This window comes from Phocoena sinus, chromosome 20, assembly GCF_008692025.1.
Source record: "Phocoena sinus isolate mPhoSin1 chromosome 20, mPhoSin1.pri, whole genome shotgun sequence".
Classification (NCBI taxonomy): domain Eukaryota; kingdom Metazoa; phylum Chordata; class Mammalia; order Artiodactyla; family Phocoenidae; genus Phocoena; species Phocoena sinus.
The window spans coordinates 50,893,832-50,912,789 of NC_045782.1; the positions used below are offsets into that span (position 1 = coordinate 50,893,832).

Here is an 18,958-nt window from a genome sequence, read left to right on the forward strand (position 1 = left end):
CCTCATGTGTGTCAAAGCTGAGCCATCACCTTGTCCAATCCCTTCGCTTAACAGAGAAGGAAACTGAGGCTGTGCCGGTCACGCTGCTTACAGGCCAGGGCTCTCAGCACTGCCCTATGAAGATAGTTAAGTGGCTCCCTGGGAAGATGTGCCCCAGCCCTGCCTCTGCTCTCCAGGGCCGCGCCACTTCTCTTTGGGATCCCTAGGATTTCCCTGGGGTTGGTCCGGTCTCACCAGTCCTTCGGCCTTGGATTGAGTCTGCCCTTCTTCCTGTCAGAAGATTGGGACAGATGCCAGCAGCACGGCAAGTCCTGGGCTACGGGTCCCAGCCAGGGGTGGTATGGCCTTGGGATGGGAGGGCTAGTTGGGGAATCTGGGCTGTGCTGGAGAAGCGGGGAAACAGGAGGTCCTCTGGGGACTCATCCTGGGACAGCATCCTCCATCCTTGGCCGGGCAGTGGTCACAGAGCAGGGGTGGGGCAAGCAGCACTCGGTAGGGCCTTCCAGAATGAGCCACTTCCTGGGCTGGCTGCGGGATTCTGAAAGAGTTTCTGTTCAGGGTCAGTGTGGACTGACCATCTGCAGCCGTGCATGCGCCCACCCTCTCCCCCGCCTTCCATCCAGTTAGCCATTAACAGGGCTAACTGGGTTGTGGACCCTGTGTTGCCCAGGGGTGGGTGGGAGATACCTACATGTAGGCAAATCTCTGTAGGATGCTATGAGAAAGTGGTTGATTTGGGCTGGTGGTAATGCAACAGGCTCCCTGGAGGAGATGACACTTTACCCTCCTTAAAGCAGCTGGTAGGTGTTGGCCAGGCAGATGGGGTGGAGCCTGGTGGGCCAGGTGCAGGGCCTCAGATGAGAGGAAGCAGGAGCTTGGGGAGCTGTGGGGGATGTGGTGTGTCCAGTGGTGTGTGGGGCAGGTTTTGAAGGGCACTGGTGTTGACTGTGGGGAGATGTAATCAGCTGTGAGCTCCAGAAGGATCCTACCTGCTTGGTGACCTTACCCAAGCTCAAACCTGGCAGCCCCACGCTTACCACCAGCCTTCCTCCACTGCATCCCTCCCTCCTTGGTGCCAGTTTCCAAGGGCAGTGCCCACCTGGTGCCTTCTCGCTGTACCCTGGTCCCAGAGGAGGCCAAGCTGGAGAGCTTTCTGTGCAGGCGTCCCAGGTGAGGCTGTTGTCTTGGAGCTGTCCCCAGAGTGGTGCAGAGTGGCGTCCGAGGCGCCAGCCAGGCCAGCACCACGTCCCGTCTGTGATCTCCGAGTGGCCTCATCATCCATGGCCTGTCTGCCCTGGGATGAAGGGTCAGGACTCCCTGCGCTAAGGGTAGAAGGGTGATGTCCAGGTCTTGCTCAGGCCTTAAGCAGGGAGCGTCCTGGGCCTCCAGCTCTGCCTCAGATCCCTCTCTGGCACCCCCTCCGCACCCAGAGTTCCTCTCACTCACCTTTAGTTGGACGACTTCAGCAACCAAGTGAAAGACCCCGCTCTAATACGTAAAGCCAGAGGGGTGCTGCCCCATGGAATCAGAGGGGAGCCCAAACCCTCCCCTGGCCTCCAGTTCACCCCATGGCAGCCCCTTGGGCACCTCTGGGTAACCCCAGCCCTCTGAGGAACACAGTTTGCAAAGTGCTGAGATGCTCAACCAAGTTTCCCTCCAGGCTGGACTCTCTACTCTGTCTCCTGATAGGAGGCTGTCCAGCCCGAAGTGTACCCCAGCTTTAAGGAGAGGGGGGGCGCCTGTTTCCTGAGGAGACTTCAGGCCCTATAGCCAGAGCAGTTTGAGTCCCAGCTGCTCCCCTTCCTGGCTGTGTGAGCTTGGGCAAGTTACTCAACCCCTCTGAGCTTCCATTCTTTTTCTGTTTTTGTTTTTGTTTTTACCGTACGCGGGCCTCTCACTGTCGTGGCCTCTCCAGTTGCGGAGCACAGGCTCCGGACGCGCAGCCTCAACGGCCATGGCTCACGGGCCCAGCCGCTCTGCGGCACGTGGGATCTTCCCGGACCGGGGCACGAACCTGTGTCCCCTGCATCGGCAGGCAGACTCTCAACCACTGCGCCACCAGGGAAGCCCTGAGCTTCCATTCTTATCCACAAAATGAAAGTGATGATAATGTCTATCTCGAAGGGTGTTTTGAGGACAAAGCAGGATAATGCACGCGAAGGGCCGAGCGAGGCCTGGCCCACCTGGAGCCCTGACCCTGTCCTGCCCCCGACGGCCCTCGGCGTTCTACCAAGCCGGGGCTGCCGAGTGCTCTGCTACATGGCAATGTCCCCTATGCGGGACTTCTCAGAAACAAAGGCTTACCCTGGAGTTGTTCACTTTTTTTGCACCAAGCTGCGTATGTGACATCTTAGCTCCCCGACTAGGGCTAGAACCCGTGCCCCCTGCCGTGGAAGCACAGTCTCTTAACCCCTGGACCACGAGGGAAGTCCACAAGTTGTTCGCTTTTTAATCCTTACTTTTATGTTGTGTGGATTTTACCTTAAAAAAATTATTAATTTAAAGAACCAAAACAACAGCAAAACATTTCCGAATCATTTGAACACTGCCTTGAATATTTGGCTTACTTTAATTGAAAACAGCTCTTAATCAGAAGATAGCCAATAATGCCTGCGTTTTTTAAAGTTAAATGTTTCTAGTAAAGTTCTGTAGAAACAGGAAAAGAAAGTAGGGACCATCTTGATTATGGTTCCCAGCCCAGAGCCCAGGTCTTTAGGTGGTTTTATTAGGTAAATGCCCAGAGGCTGCTGGCCTCCAGGCACTCTGAAGCATCCAGCTCATCACCACAAGGGCCTTTACTCCAGGGGGAGGAGGAGGAGAATATATCTCTTGATCCCTCACCTATGAAGCTGGTGGAATTATCCCCATTTTATAGATGAGGAGACTGAGGTCAGTAAGATTAAAAGGTGCAGTAGTCCTGACATGCACCCTTGAGCCTGCCCTCCCTTCCTTATGGGCTGTGAGCACCAAGGGAGCTGCCCTGCTTGACCTGGAGCCATCCGTCCATCTTTCCTTCTGTCTCTGCATCCATCCACCTCTCTGCAGAGCTGAGGCTTCACCCCAGAGCATCTGTGCGGAGTGAGGAAAGGACTAGAACATGCTCTAAAGTCCTCTGCAGCAAGACCCAGGAAGGTGTGAGCTCAGCACAAACCCTGAAGGTAGGAAGCTGGGTAGCCGAGTCGGCTGGACCCCAGGTACCAGCTGTTTCGCTTGCTCGCTCATCTGATTTTCAACAAATACGTACTAATGCTGCATGGGGGCCAGCACTCTTCTGGCGGTGGAGATGCAGCTGCGAATGAGTCAGAAAGAGGGCAGCGAGGGAGGTGAGCAGGGTGAAGTGATGGAGAGGCACATGGGGTAGAGGGGGAGCTGCCTCAGGCAGCCAGGGAGGGCTGCTTGGAGGAGGTGGCGCTCGAGCTGGGACCAGAATGATGGGAAGGAGCTACCTGCTCTGCTGTGTGATGATCTTATCTGGGGAGGAAGGGACCAGCAGGGGCAGAGGCCCAACGTTTCTGGAGCACCTGCTGGAGACTTTTTTTTTAACCAGCTTTACCGAGATATAGTTCACATTTAATTTATGTAATTCACATAAAACTCATCCATTTAAAGTGTACAGTTGAATGGTTTTTAGTATATTCACAGGTGTATGTAACCATCACCACTGTCAACTGTAGAACATTTTCATCATCTCAGAGTGAAACCCACGCCCCTTAGCTGTCATCCTCCAGCCCCCTCCCCCAGCCCTAAGCCACGACTCATCCTTCTGTGTGTATAGATTTGCCTCTTCTGGACTGGTATTTGGACCCCTGGAGTAAGTGGTCTCTTTGTGTCTGGCTTCTTTCACCTAGCACAACATCCCCCAGGTTCATCCATATTGTAGCCTGTCTCAGCGTAGCATTCCTGTTCGTGGCTGAGTAATAGTCCACTGTGTAGATTTAGCACATTTCTTTTTATCCACTTGTATGTTTTTTTTCCACCGATTATAGTACACTTTAAAAAAACTCTTTATATTATAGTTGATTTACAATGTGTTAGTTTCAGGTGTACAGCAAAATGATTCAGTTATACGTGTACATTTATCTCTTCTTTTTAAGATTCTTTTCCTATATAGGTTATTACAGAATAACCTGTATAGAGTTATAACCTGAATAACCTGAATAACCTGAATAGAGTTCCCTGTGCTATACAGGAGGTCCTTGTTGATTATTTTATGTGTAGTGGTGTGTGTATGTTAATCCCAACCTCCTAATTTATCCCTCCCCCCATCCATTTGTATGTCGGTGAGCATTTGGGTTGTTTATACCTTTGGGCCGCAATGAACAGGCCGCTGTGAACGTTCCTGAACAAGTTTCTGTGGCCATGCTGCCTGAGTGTGTGTCATGCGTACAGTCGTTTGATGCCCAGGACACCTCTCCGGCGGAGCGGGTTATTCCTCCCTCGTAAGGTGAGGACTTGGGTGACCCGTGGTCAAGTGCAGGTCAAACCCTGGCCACCCGGCTCCAGTCTGTGCTGTTGACCACAAGCCCTCAGCACCTCCTCACAGAGGCTTGGCAGGTGCGGGGCGGTGAGGGGCCCAGGGTGGCCTGATGGGGTGGGGAAGGAGCAAGGAGGAGACAAAGCCACAAAGGGTCCAGAGGCCCCAGTGAGAAGTTTGGACTTTGCTTTAAGTGAGAGCTGGAGATCCTGGCCTAGCGTTGAGCGGGGAGTGACGTGGTATGATTTGCACGTTTCAAAGGTGGATTCTGCCACCGTGTGGAAAATGGTCCCGGGGTGGGAGCTCGGGGGGCAGCAGGTAGAGGAGTCTGGAGGCTGTGGTCCTCAGATGAGAGGCAACGGTGGCTCTTCTAGGAGCTGGACAGAGAGTGGGGAGCGGACAGACTGGGAACAGAGGTGGCTGCTGCCTTGCCCGGCCGTCCCACACCTCGGCGCCCGTCCCATGGCTGGAGGGCTCCTGTGTGACTCTCCCCTGAGTTGGCAGATGGATGTGAGGTCCCTGGCCTTGTGCGAGGGGAGAAGAAATCAAACCTGCCCCAGCAGCCTTGGGACGTGGGGAGAGGACATAGTGAAGGGTTTTAGCAAGAAAAAGGTCACGGGCAGTGTGAGAGATGAAATGGAGAGAATAGATGAGGCGGAGGTGTTAGTTCTGGTGGGTCAAAGTGGGTGTGGGATGGCTATGGAAAAGCCCCGGGTGGAGGTAAACTGCTACTTCCTCCTGGCTGGGCCATTTGGCAAGATCCATTGAAATTCAAGATGCAATTACTCTTCAATCCAGCAACTCCACTTCTAGAAGTTCGTCTTGCGATAATACTGGGACAAGTACACACGGTATAGGCAAGGGTGTTCGTTAACACTGGACATGAACCTAAACAACCATCAGTCTGGAATTAAGTAAATCTTGGTACATTCCACTCAGTGAAACCTTCCCAGTCATCAAGAAAGATCAGGTCAAGCTATCTGTCTGCATTGACAGGGAAGGATGTCCATGCTATAGAAGAAAAGGTATGAGTGCATGTAAAATGTTAAGTACACGTGTCCTTTTCCAAGTGCAGAGAGGCACCTGGAGAGGGGTGCACACCGAGCTCTTTCCTGGAACGTGGGGTGACAGGCAGGCCAGGAGTTCACTTTTCTGCTTTACAGTCTTCTGAGTCTTTTTTTTTTGGCAAGGTTCATATATCATCTTTATCCTTAAGATCTAATATTCTTCCTTTGTGAAGAGAAAAAAGTACCAGACAGGTGGTAGTTTCACTTTCCTTTGAAAGAGGAACCTGCCAACCCTGGGGGACAGGGACCAGTATGGTGGCTTTCTCATCTACCTGGAAATCAGGCTGAGCTGCTCCTTCCTTGCTCAAAGCCCAGGGATCTCTCCTCTGAGAACCACCTCCTCCCTGCACAGCTGTGGGCCCCTTGTCTGTGGGCTGCCTGGAGCCTTTCCCCTTGTCCTCCCCCAAGCCCTGCCCCCAGGACGAAGGCAGGGCTCTTTGGCCAAGGAGGCTGCCTCCGGCCCCCTGGCCTGCTCTGGCCAGGCTGATGCGGTGGCCAAGATCACGGCAGCTCTGCATCCCTGGCCCTCAATGTTCCTTTCTGGGTGAGGTCCTTGCCTGAAGCAGAGAGACTGGAAATGGAACGAGGTGGTGAGCTGGGGACCTCCCAGACCCCTGCTGCCCTGGAATGCAAATGAAGGATGAAAATACACCTTCTCACCCTACCCCACGCAGCCCAGAGTCAGTCTCTGCTTCATGGTTTAGTGTGCAGAGTTAGGTTTTTTGTTCTGTTTTGTTTTTTCATTATATACTTTTATTTGGGAATGTTTAAATCAATACAGAGAAACTAAGTTTCAGAGACACTGAATACATTAGTTTGGACATCATGACTTTATTGTAAAAGAAACACGGAAATTATTTAACGACGAAAGATTTCAGAACTTCAGCGGCAGCTTCACGTGATGCCATTTCAATAGTGACTTATTTTAGTCGACGTATTTTCCAAGAATGTCACCATCTCTAAATAAGAAGTCATCCTTGCCATCTAGAACTACTTTGGTGCCTCCATATTCTGGGAGAAGAACTTTATCTCCAACTTTCCCACTAACTGGTTGAATCTCTCCACCCTTTCCTTTAGAGCCTGATCCAACAGCTACCACCGTTGCTTGCAATACTTTTCCTTGTGATTTTTCTGGAAGCATAATGCCTCCTTTGGTTACAATTTCGGCTGCACTTCTTTCAACCTTCGCCTCCCTTCCCGGAAATCCAGAGTTAGGTTTGAACCAACTTTCTACAGGTTGTTCTCAGTCTGGGCTGCCGGCCCAGGTACCACCCTGACACCCTGGACTGTCCCCGTGTCCCCTCCTGTCCTGCCGCCTCTTGACACACCTGTGCCCCCTCCCTGTTTCCATTCCAGCTGCCCCACCCCCCCCGCCCACCATGGCCTCCGCTGACAAGAATGGCGAGAGCATCTCCTCGGTGTCCAGTAGCCGCCTGCAGAGCCGGAAGCCACCCAACCTATCCATCACCATCCCTCCGCCCGGGACCCCGGACCCCAGTGAGCAGGCCAGCATGCTGCCCCAGGTAAGGGAGCAGCTGGGTGCTCGGCGCCCTGCCACCGGCCACCGCTGTGCTCCCATGAGACCTTTCGGGCAGTTTCACTTCCGGAGGAGGGCCTTCTGGAGCCACAGCTGCCCTGTGTCCCGGCTGTAGGCTGTACCCCATCCTTCCTGGCCCCACACTTCACAGGGGGTGGGCCCTGAGCTCAGTCTCTGTCTCATGGTGGGCCAGGGAAAATAAGAAACACTTGCCGGTTCCGCCTGGGAATTGGCTGTTTCCGTTCCCTTGCCCGAGCACTGGCCCTTCTGCGGGCGGTGGGCTGCCTGTGACTTGGGGGAAGGGGCACAGCGCGCCTGCAGCACCAGCAGCTGGATCCCAGCACCCGGCTCCTGCGGGGGGACGGGGGGGGAATCAACGTTGCCAGCAGTCCAGACCAGCGTTCCATAAAGAGCTCATTGAGAGCTAGCTGCAAAGAGCATGGGCTAAAAAAAGCTTCCCTGGTGGCAGAGTGGTTGAGAGTCCGCTTGCCGATGCAGGGGACATGGGTTCGTGCCCAGGTCCGGGAAGATCCCACATGCTGCAGAGCGGGTGGGCCCGTGAGCCGTGGCCGCTGAGCCTGCCCGTCCGGAGCCCGTGTTCCGCAACGGGAGAGGCCACAACAGTGAGAGGCCCGTGTACCGCAAAAAAAAAAAAAAAAAAAAAAGCAGCGTGGGCTCCCGCGCATCCTGGGGCACCGGGGAGGCTGTCTCATGCCGTCCACTCATGCCAAGGGCTCTTTCAAACATGTAAAGCCAGGCGAGGCCAAGGCTTAGCCACGGCTAAGGCCTAAGGCAGGAGCGCTGGATAGGGAGCTAGGGAAGCGTGTGCTGGGATCGCCAAAGACACTAGAAAATGACGATTTGACCCTCGGAATGAAAGCAGCTTGGGGTAGACTCGGGTCGAGGTTTGTTCTGTCTGGGTCTTCACATTGGGAGCCAGAGCAGAGCCAGCCTGGGATCTGGGCTGCAGGCAGTCACAGCCCACGCTCCTGCCCGCTGTTCACAGAGACCCAGGAACCCAGCCTTCCTGAAGAGCGTCAGCCTCCAGGAGCCGAGGGCACGATGGCAGGAGGGTGGCTCGGAGAAGCGCCCCGGCTTCCGCCGACAGGCCTCCCTGTCCCAGAACATCCGCAGGTGAGCACGCCCGCCGCGTCTCCACCTCCTCCCCACCCACCCTGGGCCAGTCAACTCTTGGGACCTGGGCCCTGGGCCCTTCCCGGGAGGCACGGGCAGGCAGCCCATGGTCCAGGCGGGGAAACTGAGGCCCAAGCTGCTCTGTGCCTGGTAGGAAGCCACAGTGAGGAGGCTGAGGGGAGTCAGGGATCTGGGGGTGGACCACTGCCCTTCAGAGCAGCTCCCGGGGCCTTCCCAGCTCAGCCCTCAGGCTCTTGACTTGAATCCCCCTCTGCCCATCTGGTTCCTGGGCACCGAACCAGGGGTCAAGGGGAAGCTGATCTGCCCCTCCCACTGCGTACACACACACACGTGCCCCGTCACCTCCCCTGCACACACGCACGTGCCTGTCACCTCCCTTGCACACACACTCGTGCCCGTCACCTCCCACTGCACACACACACGTGCCCCATCACCTCCCCTGCACACACGCACGTGCCCCGGCACCTCCCCTGCACACACACACTCGTGCCCGTCACCTCCCCTGCACACACGCACGTGTCCCGTCACCTCCCCTGCACACACGCACGTGCCCCGTCACCTCCCACTGCACACACACACGTGCCCCGTCACCTCCCTTGTACACACACTCGTGCCCGTCACCTCCCACTGCACACACACACGTGCCCCGTCACCTCCCCTGCACACACACACTCGTGCCCGTCACCTCCCCTGCACACACGCACGTGTCCCGTCACCTCCCTTGCACACACACACGTGCCCGTCACCTCCCTTGCACACACACTCGTGCCCGTCACCTCCCCTGCACACACACACGTGCCCCGTCACCTCCCTTGTACACACAATCGTGCCCCGTCACCTCCCCTGTACACACACACTCGTGCCCTGGCACCACCCCTGCACACACACACGTGCCCTGTCACCTCCCCTGCACACACACTCGTGCCCCGGCACCTCCCCTGCACACACACACGTGCCCCGTCACCTCCCACTGCACACACACACGTGCCCTGTCACCTCCCCTGCACACACACTCGTGCCCCGTCACCTCCCCTGCACACACACACGTGCCCCGTCACCTCCCCTGCACACACACACGTGCCCCGTCACCTCCCTTGCACACACACTCGTGCCCGTCACCTCCCCTACACACACATTCGTGCCCCGTCACCTCCCCTGTACACACACACTAGTGCCCGTCACCTCCCACTGCACACACACACGTGCCCTGTCACCTCCCCTGCACACACACGTGCCCATCACCTCCCTTGTCTCCTCTCTGCGCACATGGCCTTTCTGTCGTTGTGGTTGCTCCCGCAGGGGCACGGCCCAGTGGTTCGGGGTCAGCGACGACTGGGAGCTGAAGCGCCAGCACTGGCAGCGCAGGAGCCTGCACCACTGCAGCGCCCGCTACGGCCGGCTCAAGGCCTCGAGCCAGCGGGACCTGGAGCTCCCCAGCCAAGAGGTGCCCTCCTTCCAGGGCACCGAGTCTCCAAGACCCTGCAAGATGCCCAAGGTGGGCTCCAGCGGGGGGTGCGGGGCGGCAGATGACTTGGCCCAGGGCCCAGTTGACTCTGCTCACCACCTCCCTCCCATCCAGATTGTGGATCCCCTGGCCCGAGGACGGGCGTTCCGCCACCCGGACGAGGTGGACCGGCCCCACGCCCCCGCACCCACCCCTGACCCCTGGGGTCCTGTCCCTCACCTCCTTCACCAGCGTCCGCTCCGGCGGCTATTCCCACCTCCACCGCAAGAGGATCTCTGTGGCCCACATGAGCTTTCAAGCTGCCACGGCCTTCCTCAAGGTAAAGACACCTCTGCCCAGCCTGCTCCCTCTCTCTCCCCAGAGCATCTCATTCCCCAGGCATCTCCCTCCCCAGGCATCTCTCTCCCCAGAGCATCTCACTCCCCAGGCATCTCTCTCCCCAGAGCATCTCTCTCCCCAGGCATCTCACTCCCCAGAGCATCTCTCTCCCCAGAGCATCTCTCTCTCCTCAGAGCATCTCTCTCCCCAGAGCATCTCACTCCCCAGAGCATCTCTCTCCCCAGGCTTCTCACTCCCCAGAGCATCTCTCTCCCCAGAGCATCTCTCTCCCCAGGCATCTCACTCCCCAGAGCATCTCACTCCCCAGGCATTTCTCTCCCCAGAGCATCTCTCTCCCCAGAGCATCTCTCTCCCCAGAGCATCTCTCTCTCCAGAGCATCTCTCTCCCCAGGCATCTCTCTCCCCAGGCATCTCTCTCCCCAGGCATCTCTCTCCCCAGGCATCTCTCTCCCCAGAGCATCTCACTCCCCAGGCATCTCTCTCCCCAGGCATCTCTCTCCCCAGGCATCTCTCTCTCCTCAGAGCATCTCTCTCCCCAGAGCATCTCTCTCCCCAGAGCATCTCTCTCCCCAGAGCATCTCTCTCTCCAGAGCATCTCACTCCCCAGGCATCTCTCTCCCCAGAGCATCTCTCTCCCCAGAGCATCTCTCTCCCCAGAGCATCTCTCTCCCCAGAGCATCTGTCTCTCCAGAGCATCTCTCTCCTCAGAGCATCTCTCTCCCCAGAGCATCTCTCTCCCCAGGCATCTCTCTCCCCAGAGCATCTCTCTCCCCAGGCATCTCTCTCCCCAGAGCATCTCACTCCCCAGGCATCTCTCTCCCCAGAGCATCTCACTCCCCAGGCATCTCTCTCCTCAGAGCATCTCTCTCCCCAGAGCATCTCTCTCCCCAGGCATCTCTCTCCCCAGAGCATCTCTCTCCCCAGAGCATCTCTCTCCCCAGAGCATCTCTCTCCCCAGGCATCTCTCTCCCCAGAGCATCTCTCTCCCCAGAGCATCTCTCTCTCCAGAGCATCTCACTCCCCAGGCATCTCTCTCCCCAGAGCATCTCTCTCCCCAGAGCATCTCTCTCCCCAGAGCATCTCTCTCTCCAGAGCATCTGTCTCTCCAGAGCATCTCTCTCCTCAGAGCATCTCTCTCCCCAGAGCATCTCTCTCCCCAGGCATCTCTCTCCCCAGAGCATCTCTCTCCCCAGGCATCTATCTCCCCAGAGCATCTCACTCCCCAGGCATCTCTCTCCCCAGAGCATCTCACTCCCCAGGCATCTCTCTCCTCAGAGCATCTCTCTCCCGAGGCATCTCTCTCCCCAGGCATCTCTCTCCCCAGAGCATCTCTCTCCCCAGAGCATCTCTCTCCCCAGAGCATCTCTTTCCCCAGGCATCTCTCTCCCCAGGCATCTCTCTCCCCAGGCATCTCTCTCCCCAGAGCATCTCACTCCCCAGGCATCTCTCTCCTCAGAGCATCTCTCTCCCCAGAGCATCTCTCTCTCCAGAGCACCTCTGTCCCCAGGCATCTTCCTCCGTGCCAAGGGCAGTGGTTGCTCCAGGATCCCTGGGTGCCAGACCCACATCCTTCTAGTGGTCCCACTAGAAGTGGTCCACTTCTAGTTGTCCCTAGTGTGGACAGCTGGTTTCTGCACTGACACATAAGGTGGTAAGTAGGAAGTGAAATGTGCAGGCACCACTCACTGACCTGTGTTTACTGAACCCCCTTATGTGCTGGGCACAGGGGCTACAGAGTGAGTTGAGCCAGTGTCACTGCCCTAGAGGAGCCCTCAGCTCGGGTGAGAGCAGGTGTCACCATTCAGTGTGATAAGTGCTGGGGCCCACCCATAGGAGAGGCTGGTGTCAGGGAAGGCACTTGAGAAATATAAGGAAAGGTTTGCCAGGAAGGGAACAGCATTGTCAGCAGGGGGAACGGCCTATGCAAAGGCCTGGAGGTAGGAGGGAGTAGCAGGTGGTTTTAGTGAAGGGTGGTCACAAGAGGAATGGCAGGAGATGGGATCAGAAGGTCAGCAGGGGCCTAGTGTGCCGTGCCAAGAAGCCCGTGGGAATGAGGGTGCAGGATGAGTGGTGGGGTGTCAGGTGCCCAAGCCAGAGGGCCGGAGGTCACCAGGGTGAAGTTAAGAGCCAACCATGTAGAGATGGCTGCAGTCAGGCTACGCAGGAGCCGGAGCTCGGTCCTGGCCTCTCTCACAGATGCACGTGCTCTGGGCAGGGTCCCACCTCCCCAGACAGATGGGCTTGACAGACTCCTTTGGTGTCAGGGGCAGGGGTACCTGACCTGGGCTTGACGCCCATGCTTCTGTCTGGCATAGGGGCGCTCGGTAATGGATGCCACAGGACAGAGGTGCCGGGTGGTCAAGCGCAGCTTTGCCTACCCCAGCTTCCTGGAGGAGGATGTGGTCGATGGAGCAGAGACATTCTACTCCTCATTTTTTAGTAAGGCAAGCATGGGGTGTGTGGGCCCTCGGGGTCGGGGGACCGGGGTGGATGGGAGCCAGGAGAGGTCACCCGGCCTCAGTCATGCTCTGCTGGGAGCCCCTGAGATGTCCAAAGGCCCGTCGGTGGGATGGGGGTGCGTCTTTCTGTCGGCAGGGCAAGGACCTGGGGTGAGGAAGGGTGCCAGCCGGGAAAGTCCCCATCAGGGCCCACAAACACGTGCCTTCTACCTCCCTTCCAAAGAGCCTGTCCGGCTTTGTCCTGCCCTTTAATTGAGCCACTGGGGGCAGTGCTGGAGACGGTGACTCCTCACACTGTCTCTTTTTGTGTCCCGGCTCCACACCCACTCCAGGAAGAGATGAGCTCGGTGCCTGACGATGTGTTTGAGTCGCCCCCACTCTCTGCCAGCTACTTCCGGGGCATCCCACGCTCGGCCTCCCCGGCCTCCCCCGAAGAGATGCAGATCCCTCTGTGAGTTCTGGGCAATCCTCCAGGTGGAGGGAGGCGGCACCGTGGAGGAAGAGCCCAACAGCCCTGCCAGGGGGCTTCCCTAGACCACAGGTCCCTCCTGACCCCCCTCATGGGATGTGGGAGGGGAGGACACCAGGCTGAGACCACCGTCCTCACCAGGAAGGAGTCTGACCGAGCCCCGGTGCCCGCGGCCAAACGTGGCAAGCGTATCGCATCCAAGGTGAAGCACTTTGCCTTCGACCGGAAGAAGCGGCACTACGGGCTGGGTGTTGTGGGCAACTGGCTGAACCGCAGCTACCGCCGCAGCATCAGCAGCACCGTGCAGCGCCAGCTGGAGAGCTTCGACAGCCACCGGTGAGCCCCGCCCACTCTGTGACAGTGCGGGGAGAGCCACGCCCAGGCGTAGGCCCAGGGGAGAAGGGCTGAGAGCCGTCCAGGAGGGCCTGGGAGCTTCCAGGTTCCCCTGGGGCCCCTCCCGAAGCTCCCCTTATTGTTCATCGAGCCTTTGGGTCAGGGGAGCAGGGACAGCCCCTAGGGTCACCCTACAAGCATGCACGTCACCTGGGAAGGGTTGTCGGGTGTTGCCGCCTCTTCTCCACCCTCCCCGCTTTCTGGGCCTGCCTCCTCTGCGGGGCTCCCAGACGGCAGCCCGGCAACAAGTGTTCACTGAGCACCACCACACAGGCCCTGGAACAGCGGAGCAGGACGGGCAGGGTAGGTCAGAGGGGCAGTTAGAAGTTGTGACCGCGAGTGAAGGGACTGTGAAGAGGCCTGCACAGAGACCTTGGGGGAAGCCAGAGGATTGGGAAGAGGCCATTCTCAAAGAACGTACAATTAGCAGCAACCTGATAGACACTGGACCCTAAGTTAAAAAAAATTAAGTGATAGCAGGTGTGGTGAGTGTCCTGGAGAAGGAGGACAGAGGGTGGGAGTGAACAACTGGTTGAGGGGACCGTCGTCAGGAGCAGCAGCAGTTAGCTGGGTGAAGAGAGACGGCAAGGGCATCCCAGGCAAAGGAAGCGTCATGTGCAAAGGCCCTGGGGCTGCAGGGATTGGGGTTTGTTCCAGGAACTGCAGGAGAAGGAGAGGAAGGAGGCCAGGGAGGTGGGCAGATGTAACAAGGCCTTGCAACCAGTGGGGAAGGAGCCATGTTAGACTTTATCCCCAGGGCAGCGAGAAGCCATGGAAAGGATTTAAGCTGGGAGAGACGCAGAGAGGTGCATTTTAAGAGTTGCTGTGGAGAAGGATGAGTTGGAGGGGAGTAGTGGAGGATAGGGAGCAGGTGCGAGCTGTTGGCGGCTGGGGCTGAGGGTTGGGATGTGACTTTGGCTCCGCTGACCCGAGGCCTCTGCCCGCAGGCCCTACTTCACCTACTGGCTGACCTTCGTCCACGTCATCATCACACTGCTGGTGATTTGCACGTACGGCATCGCGCCTGTGGGCTTCGCCCAGCACGTCACCACCCAGCTGGTGAGTGGGGCTAGGGAAGGGGGGCTCCGCCCTGGGGATCCTAGCCTCCCCCAAGAGGCGCCAGCATCTTGGGCCACCCAGTCCCTTCCACGGCAACAACCTGGCCCAAGCAGGAGAGTGCTCTGGGTTCACCATTGCTTTGCTTCTCAGCCCCTTCCCCGGAGGCCCTTCCCTGGGACAGAGAAACCCCTGACCACCCCCATCCTTCCACCTCTGCACCAGGTACTCAGGAATAGAGGTGTGTACGAGAGCATGAAGTACATCCAGCAGGAGAACTTCTGGATTGGCCCCAGCTCGGTAAGGGGCCCAGGCAGGGACAGCATCTCAGCAGGGAGCCTCTGGTCTCTGCCACCCCCAGCTGGGCAGGAAGGGGGTTGGCTTGCTTGGAAGCCCCCCTCATCAGGGGCCCCTAGGGGGAGACTCTCAACGGAGCAGCCAGGTCTGGACCCGAGCTCACTCCCCACCGCCCTCCGCCCCCAGATTGACTTGATCCACCTGGGAGCCAAGTTCTCACCCTGCATCCGGAAGGACCAGCAGATCGAGCAGCTGGTGCTGCGGGAGCGAGACCTGGAGCGGGACTCGGGCTGCTGTGTCCAGAATGACCACTCGGGCTGCATCCAGACACTGCAGCAGGACTGCTCGGTGGGGGCAGAGGCCCTCCGACCCCTGCGAGCCCCACCCTGGTCCCCTGCACCATCTCCATTTGCCCCAGCCTGGGGGAGGGGCCCTTCAAGGGCGGTGTCTACGTTGCCTCTGTCCTTCCTCTGCCCTCCCTGGTATCACACACCCCTGCACGCAGCTCAGCACATGGAGGGCGCCAACCTCCCCAGCCCCAGAGCGGGGAAAGCTGGGTCTTGGGAGTGTCCGTGGGGGTGGGGGTCTGGGAGATGAGCCTGAGCCCTGGACGGCAGGGCAAGAGCCCCGGCCCTGGAGCGGCCCTTGCCCGCTCTGATGGTGGTGACCTTGTCCTAGCCATGACCAGCCTGCCTCCATCCTCCAGGAGACTTTGGCCACTTTTGTCAAGTGGCAGGATGATACGGGGCCCCCCATGGACAAGTCTGCGCTGGGCCAAAAGCGGACATCGGGGGCCGTGTGCAACCAGGACCCCAGGTACAGTCCCGGGAGACCCACAGCTGAGCTGAGGAGATGGGGCTGTGCCACCCATGGGGATGTTGGCCAGGGGGCGTGGCAGGCTGGGGATGCCGTCGCCCCTCATTTTGCCCCCTCCGACCTCTGCTTCCAGAACCTGCGAGGAGCCGGCCTCCAGTGGTGCCCACATCTGGCCCGATGACATCACCAAGTGGCCGGTGAGTGTCCAGGGGGGAGAGTGGTCCGGGAAGGGTGGGGAGGGCCTGCGTGCTGCTGCACAGCCCTAGCCGCTGTCTGTGCCCCTCCTGGCAGATCTGCACGGAGCAGGCCAGGAGTAACCGCTCGGGCTTCCCGCACATGGACTGCCAGATTCGGGGCCGCCCCTGCTGCATCGGCACCAAGGGCAGGTGAGCCGGCCTGGGCCCTGGACCCGGAGCCCCTGTGCTCCCCCTCTGTCACCCACCCCGCAGCTGGCGTCCTCCCTCCCCACTCGGGGGCCGTCCGTGGTGTGGGCAGGTTCCTGCAGAGGGGCACCGCGTCCTGCCAGTGGTGCCTGCTGCTGCCGGGCACTGGGCGGGGACGGGCAGGACTCAGGGCCCTGGCGTTCGCCTTGCCTCCCTGTCCCCCAGCTGTGAGGTCACCACCCGGGAATACTGTGAGTTCGTGCATGGCTACTTCCACGAAGAGGCCACGCTCTGCTCCCAGGTGAGGTGGGGTCTGGTGGGGCCCTGCGCGCGAGCAGCCAGGTGCAGCAGCCTGTATGCTCTCCTGCAGCGGGTATCTGGTCCTGCCCCCTACATCGGGGCCTCGGACCCAGCGGGATCCTAGGCGCTGACTGCCATGCTCTCACCCCCAGGTGCACTGCTTGGACAAGGTGTGTGGGCTGCTGCCCTTCCTCAATCCTGAGGTCCCAGATCAGTTCTACAGGCTCTGGCTGTCTCTGTTCCTCCACGCTGGGTAAGAGGTGCCTCGGTGCCCACCCCCCAGACCCCTGTGGTGCCCACCCACCTGGACTCCCGGAGGAGGGGCCCCTGGGCCAGGGCGCAGCCGGCACGACCTGCCAGACCCCGCTGCTCCCGAAGTCGCTGGCTGGCAGACGGGGCGGGGGGCTGATGCCCGGTGTGTCCCCGCCCAGTGTGGTGCACTGCCTCGTGTCTGTGATCTTCCAAATGACCATCCTACGAGACCTGGAGAAGCTGGCCGGCTGGCACCGCATCGCCATCATCTTCGTTCTCAGCGGCATCACCGGCAACCTTGCCAGTGCCATCTTCCTCCCGTACCGCGCGGAGGTAGGGACTCAGGATGCGGCAGGGAGGGCTAGCTCTACTGCTTCCACGCCTCCCGCCTGGCTTGGCCTGAGGGACGCACAGCCCCTGCCACGTCAGGCTCAACGGCGGGTGGACAGCTAAGCTGGGGGCTTCCCGGCCAATTCCTTGGTCCATCCCGAGGCGCAAGGGAGCAGCGATGCCCCTGGGTCACGTGTAGCGGTCACCTCCAGGAAGACCTGGACCCCGTCCCTCACTCTGCCTCTTTGCTTCATTTCTCTCCGTGACCATGACCACCACCTGCAGCGCGTCCCGTAGCTGTGAGTTGGGCCATATGAAGTTGCCCTCGTGCAACCGTTCTTGACCCAAAGAAACGGCAGCGTTTTGAACAGTCAGCCTCACGCTGTGGGCTTGTTCAGTGTCTGTCCCTCCCCACGTGCGCTGCCTGGAGCAGTCTGTCTTGCTTATGGCACTGGGCGTGCGCATAGTAGGTGCTCAGTGTTGCAGAAAGGGTGGGTGGAACGAGCCCAGCTTTATTCCAGCAGCTCCAGCTGCACCTCTCCTGCCCCCCGGCCGTCAGGCTCGGGGTCCCCACCCTGGGAGGGGCTCACGGAGAGGATGACTCAGGTCCTGGGGCTCCAGCCTGGCTGTGCCCAGGCCTCCCCACAGGCTCCCACGTGGCACCCGGAAGTGACCCTGTCCCCTCCCCGTCCACCCACCGCAGGTGGGCCCGGCAGGGTCGCAGTTCGGCCTCCTGGCCTGCCTCTTCGTGGAGCTCTTCCAGAGCTGGCAGCTGCTGGAGCGGCCCTGGAAGGCCTTCCTGAACCTGTCGGCCATCGTGCTCTTCCTGTTCATCTGTGGCCTCCTGCCCTGGATCGACAACATCGCCCACATCTTTGGCTTCCTCAGCGGCCTGCTGCTGGCCTTCGCCTTCCTGCCCTACATCACCTTCGGCACGAGCGACAAGTACCGCAAGCGCGCCCTCATCCTCGTGTCGCTGCTGGTCTTCGCCGGCCTCTTCGCCTCGCTGGTCATCTGGCTCTACGTCTACCCCATCCACTGGCCCTGGATCGAGTACCTCACCTGCTTCCCCTTCACCAGCCACTTCTGCGAGAAGTACGAGCTGGACCAGGTGCTGCACTGACCACCTGCCTGGCGGGGCCGGCACGGCTGCTCCCACGCAGCGCTGAGGACACGGAGACTGTGCCCGGGTCAGGCTGCCTGCCTGCACAGCGCCCACCCCCCGCTCCGGAGACCCTGTGGGGCCGGCCCTGCTCCCAGGAGCTCTGCCCCCAGGAGAGGCTGAGTCTGCGGGAGATGGTCATCAAGGGCGGCTCCTTGGGGGACTGAGGGCCCCCTTCCCCAGGCCTGGGCTGGGGGACACTCTGAACATGTGTTTCTCTGCAGCTCAGGGCCCAGGCCCTGACATCACCCTGCTCCCCTGCTGTCAGGACCACTTCCTGGGGGGTGGGCTCCTTTCTTCCCAAGGTCCTGGGCTGCTGCCCGTCTCCCACCTCTGGCTCTGCTGGTACGTTCCCCCTCCCCATTGCTGTGAGCCTGCCCTTCCTGGGGACCTGGCTGGGGTTCCCACCAGGTTCCCAGCCCTGCCCGGCCACGGCCCCTACCTGTTTCCCCTCCCATCTCTGCCCTGTGAATCCACGCCCTGCACTCATCCGTGGCCTGGTGAGCCTGCCCATAACGCTCCGGGTCCAAACCTTCTGGGACAGGGTTTGGCAGTGGTCTGGGGCAGAGAAGGAGCAAAGAGACACAGACTGGCAATCCGAGAGCCTCCGCTGATCTCAGCAAATAGAGGCTGAACCTGCCCCGCGCCCAGGCCCCCCAGCCCCTCCCAGCCCAGTCCCTTCCTTCAAGTCAGTGTTCTGCCTCCTGGGGCTGGACTGACACCAGCCAGCCAGCCATCCTCTGCCTCACTCCTGCCCAGGTGAGGGCAGGGCCACCCCAAGGACCTGTGTCCAGGGGTTGCCCAAGGTCACTCAGGCCTTTTTTTTTTTTTTTTTTTTTTACCAGTTTATATTATGGTCCTAATTTTTTTTAAAGTAACGCTAACTTTGTATGGACGGTGTCTGAAATGTATTAAATGATATTCTTTAAGAAAGTATCGTCTTTTGACCTCCAGCCTCACATAGAATAAAAACTGGAACTTTATTTTGGGAGTGGGGGGAGGCA

The 18,958-nt window shown here is 59.2% G+C and overlaps 1 protein-coding gene across 1 annotated transcript; it reads left to right on the forward strand.

Annotated features, from left to right (window-relative positions):
* Positions 1–6,897: 6,897 nt before the first annotated feature.
* On the forward strand, positions 6,898–18,873 carry RHBDF2 (rhomboid 5 homolog 2). Its single transcript, XM_032616096.1, is given in 18 exon segments — positions 6,898–7,064; positions 8,085–8,212; positions 9,533–9,728; positions 9,813–9,878; positions 9,880–10,017; positions 12,353–12,481; positions 12,829–12,947; positions 13,107–13,301; positions 14,306–14,417; positions 14,640–14,714; positions 14,898–15,059; positions 15,418–15,527; positions 15,661–15,724; positions 15,819–15,913; positions 16,136–16,211; positions 16,363–16,463; positions 16,642–16,795; positions 17,496–18,873. Coding segments are annotated over 18 exon segments (2,484 nt in total). The 5' UTR covers positions 6,898–6,920; the 3' UTR covers positions 17,916–18,873.
* The last annotated feature ends 85 nt before the right edge of the window (positions 18,874–18,958 follow it).